Raw genomic sequence first — 24,451 nt, 5'->3', positions numbered from 1 at the left:
CAAATGTATTATTTTACTTTGTTTAGTGAAAGCAAAAAACTATTTCAGTTCTAGAAGAATCTTAAGCCCATTATTTTCTGGAAATATAACAATTTTAAAACATAAAAAAATTGTATATACTAGTAAATGGCCCATTTGAGAGGCTTAATAGTGCACAGGGCAAAATTCGAGTAATATTTGAAAGTAAGTTATAAGTGTCTTAAATCACACCTGGTAATTTTTGGGTAGTGAAGAAGAAGTGGGATTTCAGGAGAGAATTTATAGGAAAGGTTTTATTTGTATATGTACTAGTAGTGACGATATATATATATATATATATATATATATATATATCGTCAGTTTTGGATAAAATGTAAAAATCAATGATGTTTCAAAACCATGATTACTTTTTAATATTTTCATAGGTGATCTTTCTTCATAAGGAATAACTATTTAGTTACAGAGTTTTAACCTGGGAATTTGGTTTACATTTTCTTGACTAAATTCTCCCATTTCTTTCTGTAACTGATAAATAAGACTATTGATAGAGTTCTATTTATATTGACCCTTCATGCTTACTTCATAAACTCATTAAGAAACTATATTAGTCTAGTTTAATTCATATTTCACTCAGTATGTCTGGAAGTATGTAAGTAATTGTTTGTATTCTGTAATAACAATCTCTTTTAGCAGGTCAGGTTGTTTCTCCACAGTCTGCTCCAGCCTGTGTTGAAAATAAAAATGACGTGAGCAGAGAAAACAGCACAGTTGACTTTAGCAAGGTAAGCTTTTCTCCCTTTCAAGTTGCTGAATTATTACTATAAATTACTACATAATATTTGCATGCACATTTCTTGTTATTTAGCCAGAACTGGATGTTGTTATAGATAGTGTTGGCGTTTAATTTCATATGTAGCATTTTACTTATTCACGAGCCAAATGTGTACATTGTAGGCATAGTGTTTTTAGGTTTGAGCCACTTTGTATAAAGTATCCCTTCCAGTAAAAAGAATAACTGGACTTCACAGAGAAATTCACAGAAGTTTATTATTTAAATTTCTGCTGCTTTTTCAAAGTTATTTTTCCTTTATTTAAGGAAAAACAAATATAAAATTTCATTGTAGTAATTCAGAGAAAGGCATTAGTGTAAGAAAGCTCTAGAATATGGTGGAACTGAGCAAGGTTTCCAATAAAAACATAATAAAGATGGACTGTTGAGGGATACAGCTAATTGGAGCCAATTCAAATGCAATCTTAAATTATTACTTAAATTATCCTAAGAAGATAATGAGTCTGTGAAAATAATGTGATTTTAGTCAGCAAATTCCTGACATTGTGCATGTGCAATTGTGGGCTATGGCAAACTAGCACTTAAACAGCAATGAGGAGTCTCAATACTGACCCAAAATAAAGAGGGTCAACCATTCTCTTTATCTGAGTGGCTGAAACAGCAGTAACTCAGTGTGTGTGTGTGTGTGTGTGTGTGTGTGGTTTCCCCCCATGAAGTCTGTAGCGCTGGCAATGATTATAACAGTGGGAGGCGATGGGGATGGGAGGCACCAGTAAAGTTCTGAAAAAAGTAATAGCAATCAGCTCCCCGTTGCTGTTTCAGAATCCCTCCGCTAATGCCTAAGTGGTATGGGTCTAGTCATGTGCATGCTCTCCCTCTGGTGCCTGGCGGAGTCTCGGTAGGAGCGCTGTGTACGAGTTTAAGTCTGTTAATTATGCGTGCAGGGACTGGGAGGCCAGCAAAAGGGGCATACTAGTCCATGTGGGATGAAACACAGGCATGAAAAAGGACCTCCACACCAGCAAGAGAGAGAGGTGAGGGCGATGTTCCAAAGCTCATTTCACTGTATGGAGGCATGTGATTCAAACATTAAGCCAGTTCAAATGTAATCCATTTGCCGTTCCAAAAACTATCTTTTCAAAGCATTACATCTTCATTCATCTGCAAGTTGGAATAAAATTGTTGCAAACTGCCATACATTTAATTGCTGATATTCTTCATTCGAAACATTATCTTAAAAGCAATGGCAGCCCTGAATGGGTGGCTCAGTTTACTGGAGTGTCATCCTGTATGCCAACAGGTTGCGGGTTTGATTATGGTCAGGGCACATATGGGAGGCAACCGATCGATGTCCCTCCCCCCCCCCCCCCTCAAAAAATTAATAAAACATATTTGGGTGAGGAATTAAATAAATAAATAAATAAATAAATAAATAAATGCACTGACATAAGAAATTGCTTATTTATTTATGCAGGCCTTAACAGTACAACATGGGCATATTTAACATTCTCAAAAATAATAATCATCAATTTTATCCTTTCAACTAAATTACCTTTTAACTTTTTTTTAAAGGATATAATCCTTTCAAGCTGAATTTTATATTTCCATACCATTTTGCTTTTAGTTGTCTGACCTATCTTTGGCAGCCTTGAAAATGCTTCACATTTGAAAGAAAATGAGTTTTGTCAAGTGGAGACTAGTCTTATCCTCAGGTCCGCCCAAACAATTAGAACTACAGGAGAGTGAAAAATAGATTTTCTGTCCTTTAATCCTTTTCTTCTTATTATATTTCCAATCACTTGTCCATTTCATCTTTTAATAGGCAAGTTAAATTTCTAGAGCCCTCTATTCAGTGCTCACCTTCTATATTCCTTAGTCTCTCATCCCCAGCATGACACCTTGGAAAGAACATGGCTTTTTACAAAGAGCGTGAGATCTGGAATCCTAACTCTAGTGTTTATAAACTATCTGATCTTAAAGGAGTTCTCTGAACGTCAGCTTTCTTGTTTGTAAAATAAGAATAAGAATACTATGTATAATAATGTAAAAATAAAATAATATAGAGAGAGCCTGGCAGAGTGCTGGGAATATAGCAGGCATTGTCCATTTAAATATTTTCAATTTTAATATGTAGATTCCAAACCCCAGTAGAATTTTGGGGTGTTAAGGGTAAAAAAGTCTTTATTCATTTCATGTGACTTGATCCTATATTCTATCTATTCAATCTACATTTTTTAACCCTTCCACTGGATAGGCCCATCAAACTTCCTAATTTAAGGGATGTTTTTGAATATAATCTAAGTTGTCAGGTTGTTGCTTCCTATAATATTTTAAAAAGCAGATGTGTCAAAACACTCTATGTCTCCATTTCTTAAATTGACATGTAGAGGGTGGATATTTTAGTATTTCCCAAATGTTGGTGGCATTTCTTTTATTTAAAACTAGAGGCCTGGTGCACAGATTCGTGCACCGGTGGGGTCAAACTGGCTCTCCAATATTCCCTGAGGGGTCCCGGATTGTGAGAGGGCGGTTCTCAGGTGACGCACCCCAGAATCGGCTCCCTCCTCTCTTCTCCCAATATTATGTGACTTTCTCTCTGTATCTGTCTCACTTCTTTCATCTCACTTTACCCTAAGTTTGGTGGTAACTGACGACTTGTGGGCATTTAGCTGCAAAATGCAATTATTTAGCAAACAGGATTTACTTAGCCTGGAATCTAGTCGGCCTAGGGCAGGACCCTGCTCAATGTCAGGCTCCCACCCAGACCCTTCCACCCAGGTGGAGTCCTGTAGCAGCGGGAACCTCCTTCTTCCTACCTGAGCTGCTCCTTCACCTCCTTCCCTCTCTGAAGGAGGTTGCCTGTTGGCACTACTGTCCCTCCTGGAAGGAGGGAAGCTGCGGCTGGTTTCCCAGCCAAGAGTGGTAGCAGAAAATTATCTGCCTCTACTGAAAATCAATATTAACTGGATGGGCCAGTGCGGGCGCCAGTAGGTCCTGCATGCCTCATCATTTAGCTAATTGAATTGAAAAGTGTCTGTATGGGCCGGACCACGACCTCTGCAATGGGCTAGAGGTCTGGTGGGGAGCCAGACCCAAAGTGGGGAGCCAATAGGCTAGAGGCCCAGTGCATGGATTCATGCACCGGTGGGGTCACTTGGCCTGGCCTGTGGGTATTGAGCTGAAATTGGCTCTCCACCATCCCCCGAAGGGTCCCAGATTGTGAGAGGGCAGTTCTTGGGTGACGCACCCCAGAATCAGACTCCCTCCTCTCTGGTTCTGGGTGCATCACCTGAGAACTGCAGCTGCCAAGTCACCACAGCTCGGCAGCTCCTACGTTGAGTGTCTGCCCCCTGGTGGTCAGTGCACGTCATAGCTACTGGTCAGGTGGTTGAATGTTTGGCTGGTTGCTTAGGCTTTTATATATATAGATGACTCAAAAAAACATTCACATTATTTTCTAGAGAAATAACTTTCTTCGGCATCTATCTTTAGTATGTGAAACATAATATAAAGAGTTAGATGATAAAATCCTTGAATTCCAGGAAAACTCAGAAATCTTCTCATTTAGAAGGTGAGAAAGCTGTATCCCAGAGAGATGAAGAGAGCTGCTCAAGATCTCTGGTTGGTTAGTGTCACAGTGCCATTTCCCCCCAGAGAATCCCTGTTACTTTTATTGTACTTCATGTAATGCACTTAAGACTTAAACTTTCCTCTAAAGTCCCATCTGTATTTCCTTCACATATCAGTGTGTAGCTTGACCACACTTCCAGTTTCACCATGATCTGTCTAACCTTGTTCCTTAGAAATATAACTGTTTCTCACCTACAGCTTATGTACCAAATGTCCAGATGAAGCATCTATCTCTTCTTAGCAAAAAGGTCTGGAGAACTTAAAAACAGGGTGTAAATCCTGATTCATAAGAGAAGAAATCCTTGATTTCTTCAAGATCCTATTCAGAAGAACTGAAAATCCAGGATTTTTAAATGTTCACTCCAAGTGTTTTTAGTCAACTTGAGGATTGTCTTAGAGATGTATTTAATCTAGTTCCTTTCTCAGAGGTGTTTTAGGCAGTTGTAATTTTATTACAGGTTAAATTGTGGTCCTTAAATGTGACCTTTTGTTATAGTAGTTAGGTAGTTAGTAATATTGCCAAAATGAGGTTTTTTAATGAATTATAGTATATTAACACAAATACAAAAATATAGGGGTGCCCTCAAGAATAATATAATATATAATTGCAAAAGAATAACAATTATAAATTATTAATCTAATATTCCCTCAAATATACTAGTATAAGTACTTCAAGAATAATATAATGGGGGGTGGGGATGGGGCTATAAGGAGCCAATGGGGAAAAAACAGGGACATATGAAATACTTTAAACAATAAAGATTAAAAGAAATTTAAAAAAATTAAAAAAAATAATATAATGGCCCTGGCCGGTATGGCTCATACCCAAGTTGTGGGTTCGATCCCAGGTTGGGGTGTGTCAGGGAGGGAACTGATCAATGTTTCTCTGTCACATCGATGTTTATCTCTCTCCCATCCTCTCTCTCTAAAGTCAATAAAAACATTTAAATAAAGAATAATATAATGTAATGAGTATAATATAATGGCTACTCCAGATATATATTATTTAACTATAACTTATTATGTTTGAAATCAAGAAATAAATTTGTTAATTCTGAAATAAAAGTCTGTATATTTAATGTTCTTCCTAAATTACAGGTATCAACTAATATATTAGGTATTATGTAATGCAAAAATAAAATCATGTGTAAGGACCATGTATTTCCTTTTATATAATTAAGCTATTTTAGCATACTGTGTACTTCTTGATTCAATTAAATTACATCTTAAAGCAGTTATTTGTATAATTTTCACCTGCCTGAGGCACAGACTTCAATAGTTAGGACTATGGCATTTTTCAGACAACAAATAAGCTTATCGAAAGTTTTTCAGTTGGAATTTAGACTTTTCATTAAAGTTATGACAGGTATTATCAATATGACCCATATTGTTGATCAATTACAGAATTTCTTAAAAAGCTATTTTTTATTTTAAATTTTGTTCTAGAGTATTACCATTGTATAGTTATTATTTCCATTGGGAGGGGGGATTTAATTGTTTACTCTTTTAGGCTATGAAAGACTTTGGGTTAATAGTGTATAGTTAATCTTTTATTCCCCTAGAATTTATGCTTTATAGTGAAATTATAAAGCATTAGTAGTTGAAAGCATTTTCAATGTATGCAATCTCCTAGATAGACAAATACAAAAAATATGATAATACTTTTCATGAAATTCAACTTTCTAATAATAAGGTAAATAAATAATTTTTTGCCTATAAATTAAAAGGTTAGCTTCTGTAAAATAAAATATTTACCATATAATATCCCAATGTATATGGTTTATGAGTTTATAAATATATATTTGGAAATATATTTATGGTTAAAACTTTAGAATTTTTAATATTTGTTATAATTTTATAGGCACTTTTGCTTTATTAAATTATTTTTTTCTTTAAAGTAGAACATTGGTTCTAGTTGATATTTTTAGTGGAGTATTGCAGATTATTTTTATATTTAATCCTTAGGATAAAGTATATACTCCATATAATGAGTTTTATGTTTTGGATCACCTTTGTTTTACCGATAAATGAAGTAGTTATAAACTTTCTAAATAGCTATGCTGAGGTCTTGATTTCAGAAAGCAACATATGTAATATAGTCACTAAAGTCTGGCTATAGACTTTCTAAGGTACTCCTAAAAGTTCTAATATTTTTCCTTTTAAATTTCTTGGCAAAGCTATTCTCATATCATTATACTTGTAAAAGAACTGTCTGGTCCCTTAAAAAAAAATCTCTGCCTCACCTATATTTGCCAGAACTCTTTTCTCTCTCTTGGCGATTCCCACTTTGATCTTTGGCCTCCATTTAATTGACACAGAGCATAAAACCAATTACTAGAGCAGATAAAAATCTTATTCTCCCTATAAAGTGATTTCCATAAAAAGCAACTCAAATGAATTAGAAACAAGAAACAGGCCTTGCAAAATCGACTTTAAAATCACTGCTTGGTTTGCATTGAGGCCCTGCACATAAAAATGAACATTTACTCTTAAGAACAGTTTACAAACAGTTTTCAGTCATTTCTCAGACTTCACCCGTTAAGCATTTCTTCTTGTTAATGATCACTTTTGTGTTGTGTGCATTCATTTCAATCACAGACATCTCATATCAGAAGTTCAACTATGGCTCTTCAGTCACCCCAGATGTTAATATTTATATTCTTGTTTTTTTTCCTCTGCCATATCTAAATTCTCTGATGAGAAATTAAAATTGAAGAATGATCAGGCTAAGTATAGAATGTGAAGGATATAGAATAAAGGTGAAGACTAAAGTCATAATTAACACTGTAAGGAGAAACATGTTTATATTTCTTTTGAAATAGGCGTATTTTGAGTATTAATTAAAATGTATTATGCACAAAATTTAGATGATGCAACCTAAAATATTTAAATCTATTGGAAAATGTGAATTAAATCATGACTCAAGCGTGATTTAATTGAGCACATGATCTTTTCTCCCTGAATATTTCAAGATTGCTGATACTGAAGAAGTTTCTCTTAAAGATATTGAATAGAGAAACTAGAATATTCAGTTTATTGATGACAAGTTAGAAAAATACACAGTAAAGAAAAAAGTTATTTCTAAAGGGCAAAAGACCTTTACTATATACATATATTAGCTATATTTATTCAAATGATACAGTATTTATTGATGAATTACAATATGTGAGGCACTGTGCTAGGATGTAATTTAGCGATTTTTTCCCATTTTGATTTATCTTATTTTGCTCTGTGATGCTTGCAGGTTGATCTACATTTTATGAAAAAGATCCCTCCGGGGGCTGAGGCCTCAAACATCCTAGTTGGGGAGCTGGAGTTTCTGGATCGAACTGTGGTTGCTTTCGTCAGGCTGTCTCCAGCTGTATTGCTTCAAGGACTGGCTGAAGTCCCGATCCCAAGCAGGTAAAAAGTATTACAGCATCTTTTGCATTTTTCTGAAACCATTTTTTTTTTGTGGGATAAAAAACAAAGAGTAAATATAATTTACTCAGAGTTTTTTTCTAGAAACGAATCCACAAAACTGTTGTTTCTTCTTGCTTGTGGAAAAGGGGAAAAAATCCTTTAAAAATTATTCTGTTCTTGCCCTAGCTGGTTTGGCTCCATGGATAGAGCATTGGCCTGCAGACTGAAGGGTCCCAGGTCGATTCCAGTCAAGGCCACGTGCCCAGGTTGCAGGCTCGATTCCCAGAAGTGGGTGTGCAGGAGACAGCCAATCAATGATTGTCTCTCATTGATGTTTTTCTCTCTCTCTCCCTCTCCCTTTCTCTCTGAAATAAATAAAAAATATTTTAAAAAATTATTCTGTTCTTTCCTCCTTTCTCTCAAACTTTTATGTTTTCTTTTAGGCATGTTCCTCTTCTCTAAATACCCTGATCTATACCACTATATAAATGCTTTCTTGGGCTATCGAGGATCCTGTATATGAGTGTGGTCAAACTAAAAAAAAAATAATCAGTTTTCAAGCTTGGTTAATGCTTGAATAAGTAGGCCTTTAAAGTACATGTAAGTGGCATCATTAAGATAGCCCCTTGTGTATTTAATGTACTGTATGTTTTAATCTTAGGTACAGTGTACTTCCCATGTGTAGAGCCTGAGGAATCATTGATAGAAGCATCATGGTACTGTGGTTGAATCAAAATCAAAAGCACAAATTTAATATGATTATATGAACTTCTTTCTCTTTGAACTATGCATAAAACTAACAATTTAGGGATAGTATAAACTGAATTATAATTGTTTATAATATATTTATATTTTATGGATATAAGACTATCCATAGGCAAAAATATGCAGAAAAAATAGTTGACTTTAGCACATTAGGTTCCTAGCAATTCACCCAGGGACTTTGTTTTCTTACCTTTTCCTCCATCAAATGTAATTTCCATATAATGACAGCCTTTCACTCTGATCCTATTTTCATATCTCTCTGCGGCCCCATCCTTCAAATGACTGGGGCTGATCATGTCATGCTCTGTTTCAGATGCTATAGTATGCCTTCTCTTCCAGGCATTGAATGCCTCGGCCAGGTTAAGATGACATAAGGCACAGATGCTGTGGTTTGTAGAACATTTCCTCTATGAACCTTTGGCCTTTACATTGGATTACATCACTCTGTGTTTTGATTATGGCTAAGACATCCCCAAATATGGAACAGTTTAGTCAGGAGAGACCTCATTTTGGAAGAGCTCAAGTAGCTGGAATGGGATTCAGTGTTTGAGTACCTGTGCCTGACTCTGGTTTAAGGAAGGAACCTGGTTACCATTCAGGTTATGGAAAGAAGTTCATCCTTTTGGAGGGCTATTGAGACTTTTGTATATACCTACTTTTATTTAAAAAGGAGAACGATGAACTGAGGCTGTTAAAGTGGCATATGACTATATAATTAAGGCCAATTTTTCTACACAGCTGTTCTGTAACTTATTCAGAATTTCTGGTAATTTGGGATTTACATTTAAGATGTCAAACTTACTAAGTGCAGAAGTATTATTTTAGTAGTTTAACATTCTTTATTAGTCTTCCAAACCATGCATTCTTGTTCCACCATTTAAGATAGTGTCTGATGAACTCTGAGTAAATGATGGCTGCTTATGACCATGAGAGTTCTTGTCTTTCAAATGAAAGAAAAGAAAAATTCCCAGGAGTAAAGACATAATGGGGTTATGTACCCTCACTTTGAAAACTGTCAAGATTTAGGTGACCTCATTTCATACTGACATAGCAAAATATGTGTAGAGAACAATGGAGGAAAAATTAGGGGCACAGTAGAGCCACTGTAAAGGGAGAGGTTAAAAAACTTGACTAGCTAGGAAAGGTGAAAAGTAGAAGAGTAGTTAGACAAATAGAATAAAGAAAACCATGGAGGGTCCTAATTATCCTTTCTTCAGACACCATGACTATACCAGCATCACAGTAAAAATGTCAGAAAATAATCTTTTAGGAATTTATAAATAGCCCATGAAATGGAAACCTGAAAAATAGCAACATGTACACAGGTTAAGAAATTTCTTAAAAGCATTATAGTTGATAAAGCTTCTGCTACCACATTAAACTATTCCTGTTTTAAATGTATAGTAGACATTTTTGTATGGTAGATATTGACTTGGACTCGGTTTCAACTGAAACAAAAACTTAATGTCAGACCATATAGGACTGTGTAACATATACCTCATGTAAAAACATGTATAATCGCTAATGTTTATAAGTAAATGAAGGGTAGAATTATAGTACCTATTTTTGTATACTTTACAAAGCCATTGGACCTTCATACTGAAGAGCATAAATCATTTAACAAATGAATGCTGTAGAGTTATATTGCAGAATATAAGGCATTTAAAAATTTTCACAATTTCCCTGCAGCACTGACCTTTTCTCTGTAGCATTGACCATCCTGCGAAGTTAGAGCATGTATTGATTTCTTTAAAAAACTCCAGTTGTGATCATGAGTTTGCCTATTTATATGGAATATCACAGTTCAACTGGTATTTTTATTCCTCCAGCATTGAAATTAATATCTTTAATGCCCCACTTTTTCTGTCTAACTGGTCTTTGATAGCTTTTTTTTCTATTTGATGTACATTTTATATGTACCTATTGTTTTTTGACCATATGTTCTTTATTTGTTTATACAACTGTATTACCTTTCCCCCCTTCTATCTAGTTCTACAATTTGCTTATTAGTGAATTTTTTTTACAATTCAAAATTTTAAAAAATATATTTTTATTGATTTCAGAGAGGACAGGAGAGAGGGAGAAAGAGATAAAAACATCAATGATGAAAGAGAATCATTGATCAGCTGCCTCCTGCACACCCCCCCCCCCCCCCCCCACTGGGGATTAAGCCTGCAACCTGGGCATGTGCCCTGACCGGGTATCAGACCATGACCTCCTGGTTCAGAGGTCAATGCTCAACCACTGAGCCACGCCTGCCGGGCCAATTCATAATGTTTTAATCAGATTTTACTTTCGTCACCTTAAGAATTATAGAATCCTCAAAATTCTCACTAACAACTGTGTAGGCGCTACCAGCAACGAAATGGGAGAAACACTGAAATAAAAATAACCACAGATTCCCAATGCTTAAGAATCTTAAGCATAAGAGGCAAGCATTATAAAATGTTTCAACATAATAATGAACTGTGAAAAAATACAGAGTATTTTACATGGAAATCCCTATATTCAGTAATTCCTTTGAGATGAGTGATTCTGTACTACTAAAATAATTTTTATATTTCTACTATAAAACATTTGTTTTATTTTCTTCTTAATTACAGATTTTTGTTCATCCTGCTGGGACCCCTGGGAAAGGGTCAACAGTACCATGAGATTGGCAGATCAATTGCAACCCTAATGACAGATGAGGTATTTATTCAAGTTCATTGGGAACATTTTTGGCCACTACTAGTAACTTTTGGGGTTCCTGTATCATCACAATTTACTGTGACTTAGGTTTCTCTGTATTGACTCCCCCTTCTTCTGTTTTCACTGTAAAATTTCCTTTGGAGAAGTTTTCCTAAAAGGGGTAATAAGTTCACACACATAAATATAATGCTTTAAAACTTCATATTCTAAAAATAATTTGTTAGTGACATTTAGAATATATTATTAATATTCCCCTTACATTATATGTGTTTTCAGAGCAAGCAACATTATTACTATCATTGCAAATCTTGTTTTGGGCAAAGTGATTTTTAAAAAAATGTTAACTTAATTGAGATAAAAGTCACATGGTACACAATTCACCCATTTGAAGAGTACACTTCATTGGCTGTTAGTATGTTCAGAGTTGCATGAAACATAGGGAGTAGGCAAAATAATTTTAAGGTCTCAAGAAAAACCAATGAAAGTTTATCTGAATAGTATACATGATAATAAAAACCATGCAACATCTATAAACTTTTTTTTACAATGGCCTGTATATAGTTTTTCTTAAATCTGAGAGTGTTTGAACCATTAGAACTATAGATGGTTTTAAATGGGCCTGTGATCCCTCTGATACAACACATACATTTTTCTGTGTAAGAAATTTGTATGTAGATTTTTTTGGACTGAAAAAAGCGTTCATCAGCTTCACAAAGAAGTGTATATCTCAAAAATGTAAGATCATGAAAACAAGAGCACAAGATGTAACATTGTTTAACTGGGTTCTTGTATTCCCCAACACTTTATGGAAATCTATTTTTATTATTTTATTGTTCTTATTAAGAAAGAACAGATGCAAAAGATCACTGAAGGAGTATAAATTCAAAATTCAGTAGTAAATAACAAATGGGACTATACAAAATTAGAATCTTGTCTAAATAATTTAATGATGTATTTACTGAATTTATGGCTTCAGATACTTTAAAAAAGAGCAAATTAACATTGGCTATAACTTTAACTAGGCTTACAAAATCTGAAGATTTAAACTTGTATTTGGGGTTTGATAGAAATTATTCTATTACATCTGTCAAAATTATGTTTTATGGTTTTATATCAATTGTTGTTGTTTTTAAATCAGGTTCAGAAAAAAAAGAACAATTTATTGAGTATATTAGTTTCTATGGATGCCATAAAAAATTACACAAACTAGGTGATTAAAATAAGAGTAATGTATTTTCTCATATATTGTGGGGCCAGAAGTCTAAAGTCAAAGTATCAGCAGGGCCACACTCCCTGAAGGCTTTGAAGGAGATCTTTCCATGTCTTTCTTGCTTCTCGTAGCTCATGGTATTTCACAGCTTGTGGCAGTGAAATTCCAGTCTTTGCCTCCATCTTCACATGGCCTTCTCTCTGTGTGTCATCTACTATTCTGTCTCTTATAAAGACACTCATTGGATTTAGAGCCAGTCTAATCCAGGATGACCTCATGTTGAGATTCTTACCTTAATTATATCTGCGAAGACCCTTATTTCAAACTAGAGGCCTGGTGCATGAAATTTTTGCACAAGTGTGGTCCCTAGGCCAGGCCGGTGATTGAAACGCAAGTGTCTGGCATGGAGGGCAGGTCCCAGCTGACCTCTGGGCCCTGGGTAGCACCTGGGCCCCCAGAACCCCATGCACCACCCTCCACCTGAGTCATTGGGCTCCCATTGTGGCCCCACTCCCCACCGCTGCTGCTGGTCACCATCTGTGGGGCAATTCCTGGGGCGATAGGGCCCCACTTGCACCCGCCTTGGCCTGGTGCCGCCCACTCACCTGCTCCACCATTCCACCATGGTCCCGCTCTCGTTGGGGCCCATTGGGGCAGCAGCGCCTCTACTGCTGTCTGCTGCCAACACCCTCCATGTTCCATGCTGCCCCCTGGTGGTCAGCACACGTCATAGCGTGCGGTCGAACTCCCAGTTAAACTCTAGGTCAAGGGGACAATTTGCATATTAAGCTTTTATTATATAGGATAGGGTCACAGTCTGAGGTTCAGGTGGACATATATATTGAGAGGACACTATTCCATCCACTACAATGAGTAACATTTTATTGAAGAAATCTGGGAGAAGACAGAAAGTGAAAAAAGGGCTTCATGAGAACTTAAACCTGCTCTAGTAGAATTCTTTATGAGATAACACTCACAGTAACTTTGCTTTTAGTATTTCCATATTGATTAATATTTAGCAATTTTTATAGTATTATCAAATAAATAATACTGTCATTTGTATTCCACAATTTAAATATTGTCACTTTCATGGGCACATATATATCATGTTATATTATGTTTCCACATCTAAGACATTAGAATTACACTAAGATATCAATGGGGCATGGGCCATGTTATATGGTGAGAAGAGCATATTGCATTATGGGAGGTCCATACATCAAAGTATCTCTCTTCCTAAACCTCCCCTTTTCCAATTAGAATTCAAAATTTTCTCAATAGAAAGATGTAATTTTCCAACTTTTTAATCGAGTGGGTACAGAATAACAGAGAGACATCCATGTTTTTTAAATTTTAGATTTAGAGTGAGAGCAGAGAAGGGACTTTCATTTATTTCCTTGATTAATGAGCCACCTAATGGAGGCTCAAACAAGAATCATTTAGACTTGAAACTTCAGAGATTAGCTTTAGGGCAATTTGTAACTCTCTGAACAGTGGGATAGAGAAGCAGAAAGTCAGAAAGTTACTCTAAAGGATGAGATAATAGGACATATTAATTAAAATAGTACATTGACTATCAATAATTATTGACTATAAAAATATTTAAATACTTTTAAAAGAAAAAGTAATATTTTATTGTTTAAAGCCAAGGTGGGAGAAATTATTTTGCTTATCCAATTCTTTTGAAGGCTATTGAATAATTATACTTATTAAGAACATAATTTAAGATGTTGATTCATAAAGTTCAGAAAATGGTGAATTGGATTGCATGATCAAACTGTAAATTTCATGAGAGCAGTTACCATATATTCGTTTTAGTACCTTAATATTTTCAGGTGCTCAAATAAATATTTGTTGGCTGAGCTCTATTTGTGTTTTTCCTCTCTGTATTGGGAACTCCTGTCTTTTCTTTTGTATCTTCAGACTTAGCATAGTGTCTGGCCCTCAGTCAGAGGTCCATAAGTTATTGTTGTTTTCTTTTAATTTTAATTTAATTTTTCAATTATAGTTTATATTCAGTATCATTTTGTATTAGTTTCAGGTGTTAAGTGGTTAGACAAACATATACGATTTGATTTATATGTAGAATCTGAAGAACAAAATAGAAACAGACTCAATAAGTTTTTTAATAAATTAAAGACTAAATGTGTTAGTATTTTAACAATACCTTATCTTGAGTCACTTCAGCAGTTTAGAACATCAAACCAGAAGCTAAAATAAATGGTCTAAAAATAGAATAGAATGTTTGAAAGTATAATTTTCCTGTAAATTTTGGGATGTTTGGTTACTGTAATATATAATAGCATAAAGAATAATACAATAGTCCCAAACCTCAAATATTTGTTCCATTTCATATTATATAAAATACAAAACAGTGTCAGAAATATTTATATTATGTTTAGGGTAAATTAATTTTTCACATTTATTTTACCTACTTATTATATTAAGTATACCATTCCTCTGTGTATTAGTTAGAAGAGATTAGGTATGCTACAGGAATAACCAACTAAAATCTCTGTGGCTTAATACAACCAAGATTTATTTCTGTCATGCTGTGTGTCCATCACAAATGGCAGAGTCTGCTGATTATAGTCACTCAGGCCCATAGAAGCTGGAGCACAACCTGTGTTTTCTCGGTCACTATGGCAGACAAAAGGCTATGTGATAAATCACACACTGGTGCTCAAAACTTCCATTAGAAAGTGACATATATACACCTAAATAGAACACCCTAATTCTAATATTGAAGAAGACAAGGACTGCAATCCTGCTCTGTGTCTAGAAGACCTGTGGTATCTGTCAGTACCTAAATGATTACCACAGTGTGTGTGTGTGTGTGTGTGTGTGTGCGTGTGTAAATGTAGCTCATACTTTAAATGGAAATATACTTTCTGAACTGTACAGATATGATATATATCAGAAAATCCTATTTTATAACCTCATTATTTAATAATTGTAACAAAATTAACCTTTTAAATTAGTTCATATATGCCAAGGTATAAATATTGATAAAATTTTTAATATAGTCTATACATTTTCATCTCTATTTTTAAGCAAAGAGGTCTTTCAGAAAATTTGATTTACCACATATAAATAACCTTTGCCAAGCTTGAATCATTAATTCCAGCTTAATTAGCTTCCTTCTGTGGGACTAAAAAATATTAATACTTTTCTTTCCACCTCCTAAGTTCTTCTAGGCTGGGCTAATAACCAAATTAACAGAGACTCATGAACAAGAGAGAATAAGATTTTAGTATGGGCATAGGGAATTCACAGAGGCATGAAAATTCCGAAGACAATGAGGCAACATTGGGTGTCCAGGACATTTTTTGGGGAGAGCAGGGAATTAGATTCTCAGGTAGTTGAGGAATACCGAAACATACATGGCAAGAAAATCCTTGCTTGGTGACTCAAAAGCAAAGGGACACAGGGATATCTAGCTAATAGGCACCTGGCTAAAGCCTTCTTGTTCACCATACTTAATTCAAAATAGGCTAAGGTGGTATCCTAAGATCTTCTTCCTGAAGCAAGTTTCTCTCTCTGAATCTCTTGGGCAGGAAAGGGGGAAGAATAAAAGTTTCATTGAGTCATTTGTTTCTTAATAAATAGCTTAAAGTCAATATCCCCCCCAAAGCAGCTTCAGGGTGGCAGAATTTTAGTCCCATGCCTTCCATCCTCCTTCCCCTTCCCTTTATTCTAGCCTCCAGAAATTTTGACATTCATTCTAGCATTCTAAGAAAAATATATATCTGTGGGCCTAAATACATAAAACTAAATTATAACATTTTACATGAAAAGCATCCATTTTTTCAAATTCTATAATCTCATATGAAGTAACTGGGAAATGAAAACACTGAACACATTAATATTATATAGCTTTTAAAATCTATAAACGGTATTTATTTTCCTTCTTATAGGTATTTCATGATGTTGCTTACAAAGCTAAAGATCGAAATGACTTGGTATCAGGAATTGATGAATTTCTGGATCAGGTTACTGTTCTCCCTCCTGGAGAATGGGATCCAAGCATTCGTATAGAACCTCCAAAAAATGTTCCTTCCCAGGTATGCATATTTGAAAATACTCTTAAAAATCTTATCTTTTTTGTCTTTTAAACACATGTACCAAAATAGTATAACCTATCACAAGGATTGACATGATTTAAATTATAACCTCTGTGATATTGTGCTCTATAATAAGAAATATATATTTGGTATTCCTCCTGTTTCTAGCACGGAGCTCCTAAAACCTTGAGAATTTCCTGTCATGAAAGCAACAAAAATGTCTTTTGTTAGGTTGAGAGGGAGGGTTTTGGAACTCAAAGAGGGGGGCTGATTGCCAGCAATGCCAACCATGTGATTACAGGGTTGGAACTTTCAGTGTCACCCTCCCACCTCCGGGGAGGGGAGAGGAGCTGGAGATTGAGTTCAATCCCCAACGGCCAATGGTGTAATCAATCATGCCTCTGTAATGAAGCTTCCTCAAAACCCCAAAGTATGGGGTTCAGAGAACTTCAATGTTGGTGAACACATGGCGATTGAGGAGAGTTGTGAACCAGAAGAGACCATGGACGCCTCTGGCCCTTTCCCCATACCTTGCCCTTTGCACCTCTAACCTGGGCTGACCTGAGTTATATCCTTTTATAATAAACTGGTGGTCTAGTAAGTTAAGTGTTTCTCTGAGTTTTCTGTGATCCACTCTGTCAAATTAGTTGAAAGCCAAGGAGAGGGTCTTGGGAACCTGGGCTTGCAACTTGTATCTGAAGTAGGCGCTGGGGTGAGGGGGCAGCCTTGCAGGACTGAGTCCTCAACCTGTGGTATCTGATGTTATCTCTGGGGAGATAGTGTCAAAATTGGGTTGAATTGTAGGACACCCAGCTGGTGTCTGGAGAATTGCTTGGTGGTGTTGGGAATCCCCACTTTCTTCCACATGGAATTGGCACCAGAACCTATTTAACCGTTAAGAAGTTAGAAAGTCTTCCATGATCGTATGCAACACACTTCACTGAGAAATTTGGTATATTGATGATAGTCTGCTAAATCAAGCAGTCCCATATCCCTGGAAAGACTTAAGACCCATCTCAAAACATTATACTGGAGGAAAATTAAATTTTTAATAAAGATGTAAAATATGGCTTAAGAAAAAGTCTATTACTGCCTTTCTATATTCTGATGCATCACTTTGAAGTTAGCAAGTATTAAAAAATTCAAAGGCATGACTTAGTTTTATTATATAGAAAACTTCCTATTACTGCTGATCATATTAATTGGTAAACATTTTAAATTAAAATTCTTATGTTTATGTTATCTTGGTGTGGGTATGTGACATAAAAATTGTAGAAATTCTGCCTATAAAAAGTTAATGCCCACTTACTCATTATATGTATACTAGAGGCCCGGTGCATGAAAATTTATGCACTGGAGGGGGTTCCCTCAGCCCAGCCTGCCCCCTCTCACAGTCCGGGAGCCCTCAGGGGCGGTAGGCAACCCAGCGATCAGGGGAAGGCGATGCCCCATCACACCTCTGCTGTTGCCACTGTCGGCAGCAAAAGCCTCAGCCAGCCTTGGTTACCTGAGCCTTGGACGGCCCTGGGCAACCACTATCTGAGGCTTGCCTGTGCCTCTGGCCAGCTCTGGGTGGCTGGGGGGCTGAGAGGACTGGGGGGTCTCTGGAGGCAAGCATGCCTGCCACCCCAATGGGGCTGAGGGAACTGGGCACCACCATCTTTGAGGGTGGGACAGTCAATTAGCATATTCCCTCCTTATTGGCTGTGGGCGCTGCCATCTTTGCAACAGCGTGAGGGTCAATTAGCATATTCCCTCTTTATTAGATAGGATAGTCCAGAAAAATAGAAACAAAGGCTGTTGCCATTATTTGGGGTCATTTTCTTAATGTAGGCATGCCTTTGTTGAGAGTGGTGACCAAATGTTTAAGCCCACTCCTCATAGTATCACCTCTATTTTTACTGAATCTGCCTCCTTCAACTGTCCCAGTTGTCATCTAGTCAGCCTTGTTTTGGGCTCTTGTCCCTGTGGAGTCCAGGCTGGTCTGACTTGACTACACTAGTTGAAGTAACAGATGGTCAAATTGGCCCAATCCTGGACATAGAAGTTCTTTTGGTTAGCCAGAGATGTACAAGTGAGCAGGTATACCACTCAAGCATGAGTGCTTAAAAAAGGCGTCGTAATCCAACTCTCAATTCAAGGAAAATAAGCTGACATCTGCCTCATTTCTGTATTTTCATTCTGAAGTCATTTTATAACAATAAAGATAATTTGCTTTTCTTTTCTCAGCAATTACAATTTTGTCATTCTATAACTGCGGCCACGTATTTTCAGTTAGTCTGAAAATAAAAGAAGTTGCTTAAGGAGTAATTTTAAGGGTTATACACTGTCCTATTTTTGTACTTGTTTATATCTTTGCCATTACAACAGTAGAAAAGGTGATAAAATGTTTCCTGAAATATTAATCTTTTTAATTGATGTTATTTAGAAAATTTAGTGAAAATATAAATGCATTGAGACAGAGACTTTAAAAGTCACTTTTTGATACCAATTAGTTTTTCTTTTTTTCTCTCCTTTTCTTTATTATGCCAAAATGTATATATCAGAAAGTTTTACCATTTTTTAAATGTACAGCTCAAGTGGCATTAAGAATTTTCACATTGTTGTACAACTATCACCACTACCTGTCTCTAGAACTTTTTAAAAAAGCCTTTATTGTTGAGAGTATTATAATTTTTCTTTCTTTTAAAAATTGCCAGTTAGTTTTTCAAACATTAAAAATATTTAAAAATGCTGAAGTTAAGCATTTTTAAAAACACCTTGCCTTGGAGTAATGATATTATTAAGGCAAGTTGAAGCATGGGAGCTCTGTATTCTTAAAATTATTTTTAGGAAGCAATCAGAATGTATTGGACTCTGGATATTTGGAGGAAGTAGTAGAAAGAACATTGAGTTAAGAATCAAGACAGTTCTGCTATTATTTATTTGTAGGATCATGAGCAGATACCCTAACCTCTCTGTACTGACATTCTATGTCAACATGTCTAATAGAACTTTCTGCAAGAATAGAAATTTTCTATATCTATGATATATAAGTCAAGCCACTATTATTTTTTTATTTATTTTTTTTATTTTATTTTATTTTTTTTTAATTTTTTTAATTTTTTTTATTTTTCGCTTAAAGTATTACAAAGGGTATTACATAAGTGTCCTTTTTCCCCCCCCCGCCCTTGACAAACCCCTACCCTCCCTTACCCGCCAGTGTCTTATGTCCATTAGTTATGCTTATATGCATGCATACAAGTCCTTCGGTTGATCTCTTACTCCCCTCCCTCCTGCCCCCCAACTCTCTCTGGCCTTCCCACTGCAGTTTGACAATCAGTTTGAGGCAGCTCTGCCTCTGTATCTATTATTTTTCAAAAGTTTGTAATGGTCTTTATTATCCATGAATGAGTGAGATCATGTGGTATTTTTCCTTCATTGACTGGCTTGTTTCACTTAGCATAATGCTCTCCAGTTCCATCCATGATGTTGCAAATGGTAGGAGTTCCTTCTTTTTAACAGCAGCATAGTATTCCATCGTGTAGATGTACCACAGCTTTCTAATCCATTCATCTACTGATGGGCACTTAGGCTGTTTCCAGATCTTAGCTATGGTGAATTGTGCTGCTATGAACACTGGGTGCATATATCCTTTCTGATTGGTGTTTCTGGTTTCTTGGGATATATTCCTAGAAGTGGGATCACAGGGTCAAATGGGAGTTCCATTTCCAATTTTTTGAGGAACCTCCATACTGCCTTCCATAGTGGCTGCACCAGTCTGCATTCCCACCAGCAGTGCACAAGTGTTCCTTTTTCTCCACATCCTCTCCAGCACTTGTCGTTTGTTGATTTGTTGATGATGGCCATTCTGACAGGTGTGAGATGGTACCTCATTGTTGTTTTGATTTGCATCTCTCGGATGATTAGTGACTTTGAGCATGTTTTCATATGACTCTTGGCTTTCTGAATGTCCTCTTTTGAAAGGTGTCTATTTAGATCCTTTGCCCATTTTTTGATTGGATTGTTTATCTTCTTTTTGTTAAGTTGTATGAGTTCCCTATAAATTTTGGAGATTAAGCCCTTATCAGATATGACGTTGGCAAATATGTTTTCCCACGAGGTGGGTTTTCTTGTTGTTTTGTTGATGGTTTCTTTTGTTGTGCAGAAGCTTTTTATTTTGATGTAGTCCCATTTGTTCATTTTCTCTTTAGTTTCAACTGCCTAGGAGCTGTATCAGTGAAGAAATTGTTTTGGCATATGTCTGAGATTTTGTTGCCTTTGTATTCTTCTAGAATTTTTATGGTTTCCTGTCGTACATTTAAGTCCTTTATCCATTTTGAGTTTATTCTTGTGTATGGTGTAAGTTGGTGGTCTAGTTTCATTTTCTTGCATATGTCTGTCCAATTTTCCCAACACCATTTATTGAAGAGACTATCTTGGCTCCATTGTATGTTCATGCCTCCTTTGTCAAAAATTAATTGAGCATATTGGTTCGGGCTAATTTCTGGACTCTCTATTCTATTCCACTTATCTATATGTCTGTTCTTGTGCCAGTACCAGGCAGTTTTGAGAACAGTGGCTTTGTAATACAGCTTGATATCTGGCATTGAGATCCCACCTACTTTGTTCTTTCTCAGGATCATTGCAGCTATTCGGGGTCTTTTTTTATTCCAGATGAATTTTTGGAGAGTTCGTTCTAGATCTTTGAAGAAGGCCATTGGTATTTTAATGGGAAGTGCGTTGAATGTATAGATTGCTTTGGGTAGTATGGACATTTTAATGATGTTGATTCTACCAATCCAAGAACATGGTATGTTCTTCCATCTGTTTATGTCTTCCTCTATCTCTTTTTTCAACGTCCTGTAGTTTTCTGAGTAGAGGTCTTTAACCTCTTTAGTTAAGTTTATTCCTAGGTATCTTAATTTTTTTGGTGCGATGGTAAATGGGATTGTTTTTCTGATCTCCCTTTCTGAAAGTTCACTATTGGTGTATAGAAATGCCTCAGATTTCTTGGGGTTAATTTTGTATCCTGCTACATTGCCAAATTCATGTATTAAGTCTAGTAGCTTTTTGATGGAGTCTCTAGGGTTTTGTATGTATAATATCATGTCATCTGCAAATAAGGACAGTTTTACTTCCTCTTTTCCAATTTGGATGCCTTTTATTTCTTCTTCTTGCCTAATTGCAATGGCTAATACTTCCAGTACTATGTTGAACAGGAGTGGTGAGAGTGGGCATCCCTGTCTTGTTCCTGTTCTTAGGGGAAATGGTGTTAGTTTTTGTCCATTGAGTATGATGTTGGCTGTGGGCCTGTCATATATGGCTTTTATTATGTTGAGGTATGATCCTTCTATTCCCACCTTTCTGAGAGTTTTTATCAAAAATGGGTGTTGGATTTTGTCGAATGCTTTTTCTGCATCAATTGATATGACCATGTGGTTTTTTTCTTTCAATTTGTTTATGTGATGTATCACATTTATTGATTTACGGATGTTGTACCATCCTTGCATCTCTGGGATAAATCCTACTTGGTCATGGTGTATGATCCTTCTGATGTACTGCTGGATCCGATTTGCTAAGATTTTGTTGAGGATTTTGGCATCTATGTTCATGAGGGATATTGGCCTGTAATTCTCTTTCATTGTGATGTCTTTACCTGGTTTTGGTATTAGGGTGATGCTGGCTTCATAGAATGAGCTTGGAAGCGTTCCTTCCTCTTGAATTTTTTGTAGTAGTCTGAGGAGGGTAGGTTTTAGTTCTTCCTTGAATGTTTGGTAGAACTCCCCTGTGAAGCCGTCTGGCCCTGGGCTTTTGTTTGCTGGAAGCTTTCTGATGACTGCTTCAATTTCTTCCATAGTTATTGGCCTATTGAGGTTTTTAGATTCTTCCTGATTGAGTTTTGGAATGTTGTATTTTTCTAGGAATTTGTCCATTTCCTCCAGGTTGTCTAGTTTGTTGGAGTAGAGTTGCCCGTAGTATTGTTTAACAATCATTTGTATTTCTGTGGGGTCTGTTGTTATTTCGCCTCTATCATTTCTGATTTGGTTTATTTGGGACCTCTCTCTTTGCTTCTTGGTGAGCCTGGCTAGGGGTTTGTCAATCTTGTTTATCCTTTCAAAGAACCAGCTCTTGGTTTCATTGATTTTCTGTATTGTTTTTTTGGTCTCTATTTCATTGATTTCTGCTCTGATCTTTATTATCTCCTTCCTTCTGCTCACTCTGGGGTTTTCTTGTTGCTCTCTTTCTAATTCTTTGAGTTGTAGAGTTAGATGATTGACTACCATTTTTTCTTGTTTTTTGAGATAGGCCTGTAGAGCTATAAACTTTCCTCTCAGGACTGCTTTCATTGTGTCCCAGAGGTTTTGGATTGTTGTGTTTTCATTGTCATTAGTGTCCAGGATGTTTTTAATTTCTTCTTTGATGTCATTGGTAACCCAATCAATATTTAATAACATGCTATTCAGCTTCCAAGTGTTTGAGTATTTTGGGTTGTTTTTATTGTAGTTTATTTCTAACATTATGCCATCGTGGTCTGCGAAGAAGCTTTTTATGATTTCAATCTTCTTGAATTTGTGGAGACTTTGCTTGTGACCCAATATGTGGTCTATTTTTGAATATGTCCCATGAGCACCTGAGAGGAATGTATATTCCGCAGCTGTGGGGTGTAGTGTTCTGAAGATGTCAATTAAGTCCATCTGATCTAGTGAGTCATTTAGGATTGCTGTTTCTTTGCTGAGTTTTTGTCTAGCGGATTTATCCAGTGATGTCAGTGGTGTATTAAAGTCCCCTACTATGATTGTATTGTTGTCGATCTCTCCCCTGATATCTTCCAGAAGTTTTCTTATGTATGTGGGTGCTCCTGCATTGGGTGCATATATGTTTACCAGGGTTATATCTTCTTGTTGTATTGATCCCTTTAGTATTATGAAGTGGCCTTCCTTATCTCTGGTTATGGCCTTCACTTTGAGATGTATTTTGTCAGATATAAGTATTGCTACCCCAGCTTTCTTTTCCTTTCCATTTGCGTGAAAGATATTTTTCCATCCCTTCACTTTCAGTCTGTGTGAGTCCTTTCCAATGAGGTGGGTCTCTTGTAGACAGCAGATGTATGGGTCATGTTTTTTTTATCCATTCAGCCACTCGATGTCTTTTGGTTGGAGCATTTAGTCCATTTACATTTAAAGTTATTATTGAAAGGTACTTGTTTGTAGCCATTTCTTTTTGTGTGTGTGTGTGTGTGGCTGTTTTCTTTCTGAGCTTGATATTTCTTCTTTTTACACCAGTCCCTTTAGCATTTCTTGCATGGCTGGCTTGGTGGTGATAAACTCCCTTAGCCCTTTTTTTGTCTGTGAAGCTTCTTATTTCCCCTTCAATTTTGAATGATAGCCTTGCTGGATAGAGTATTCTTGGATTCAGTCCTTTGCTTTGCATCACTTTGTAGATTTCCATCCATTCTTTTCTGGCCTGATGTGTTTCTGTTGAGAAATCATTTGATAATCTAATGGGAGATCCCTTGTATGTTACTTTCCGTCTCTCTCTTGCAGCCTGTAAGATTCTCTCTTTATCCTGAACATTTGCCATGATGTGTCTTGGTGTGGGTCTTTTCGGGTTCATCTTGTTTGGGACTCTCTGGGCTTGTGTGACTTTTTTCTTCCCCACCTCAGGGAAGTTTTCTGATATTATTTCTTTGAATAGGTTTTCTAATCCATGTTCATCTTTCTGTTGTTCTGGCACCCCTATTATTCGTATGTTGTTTCGTTTCATGTTGTCCCAAAGCTCCCTTAGGCTCTCCTCCTGTCTTTTAATTTTTTTCTCCATTTGCCGTACAGTTTGAGTGTGTTTTGCTTCCTTGTCTTCTAATTCACTAATTCGGTCCTCCGCTTCTCCCAGTCTACTGTTGATACTTTCAATGGAGTTTTTTATTGAAGCTATGTCACT

General features: G+C 36.2%; 1 protein-coding gene across 7 annotated transcripts in view; it reads left to right on the top strand.

Moving 5' to 3' along the window:
* SLC4A10 (solute carrier family 4 member 10) overlaps positions 1 to 24,451 on the top strand; it is a 228,564-nt gene that overhangs the window by 122,978 nt on the left and 81,135 nt on the right. For 4 of the 7 annotated variants that reach the window (XM_070422867.1, XM_070422869.1, XM_070422864.1 and 1 more), the window contains exons 7-11: positions 670 to 761; positions 1,714 to 1,803; positions 7,644 to 7,801; positions 11,170 to 11,257; positions 16,385 to 16,531. In XM_070422867.1, the coding sequence (XP_070278968.1) occupies positions 670 to 761; positions 1,714 to 1,803; positions 7,644 to 7,801; positions 11,170 to 11,257; positions 16,385 to 16,531 (575 nt within the window). The remainder of the gene's footprint in view (positions 1 to 669; positions 762 to 1,713; positions 1,804 to 7,643; positions 7,802 to 11,169; positions 11,258 to 16,384; positions 16,532 to 24,451) is intronic. The other 3 variants (XM_070422865.1, XM_070422871.1, XM_070422870.1) reach the window with 3 other exon arrangements.

Source organism: Myotis yumanensis, unplaced genomic scaffold (assembly GCF_028538775.1).
Source record: "Myotis yumanensis isolate MYYU_CA2020_CCGP unplaced genomic scaffold, mMyoYum1.0.hap1 SCAF_8, whole genome shotgun sequence".
Classification (NCBI taxonomy): Eukaryota; Metazoa; Chordata; class Mammalia; order Chiroptera; family Vespertilionidae; genus Myotis; species Myotis yumanensis.
The sequence above is the reverse complement of the archived record's forward strand: the minus strand, read 5'-3'. Positions and strand labels throughout refer to the sequence as shown.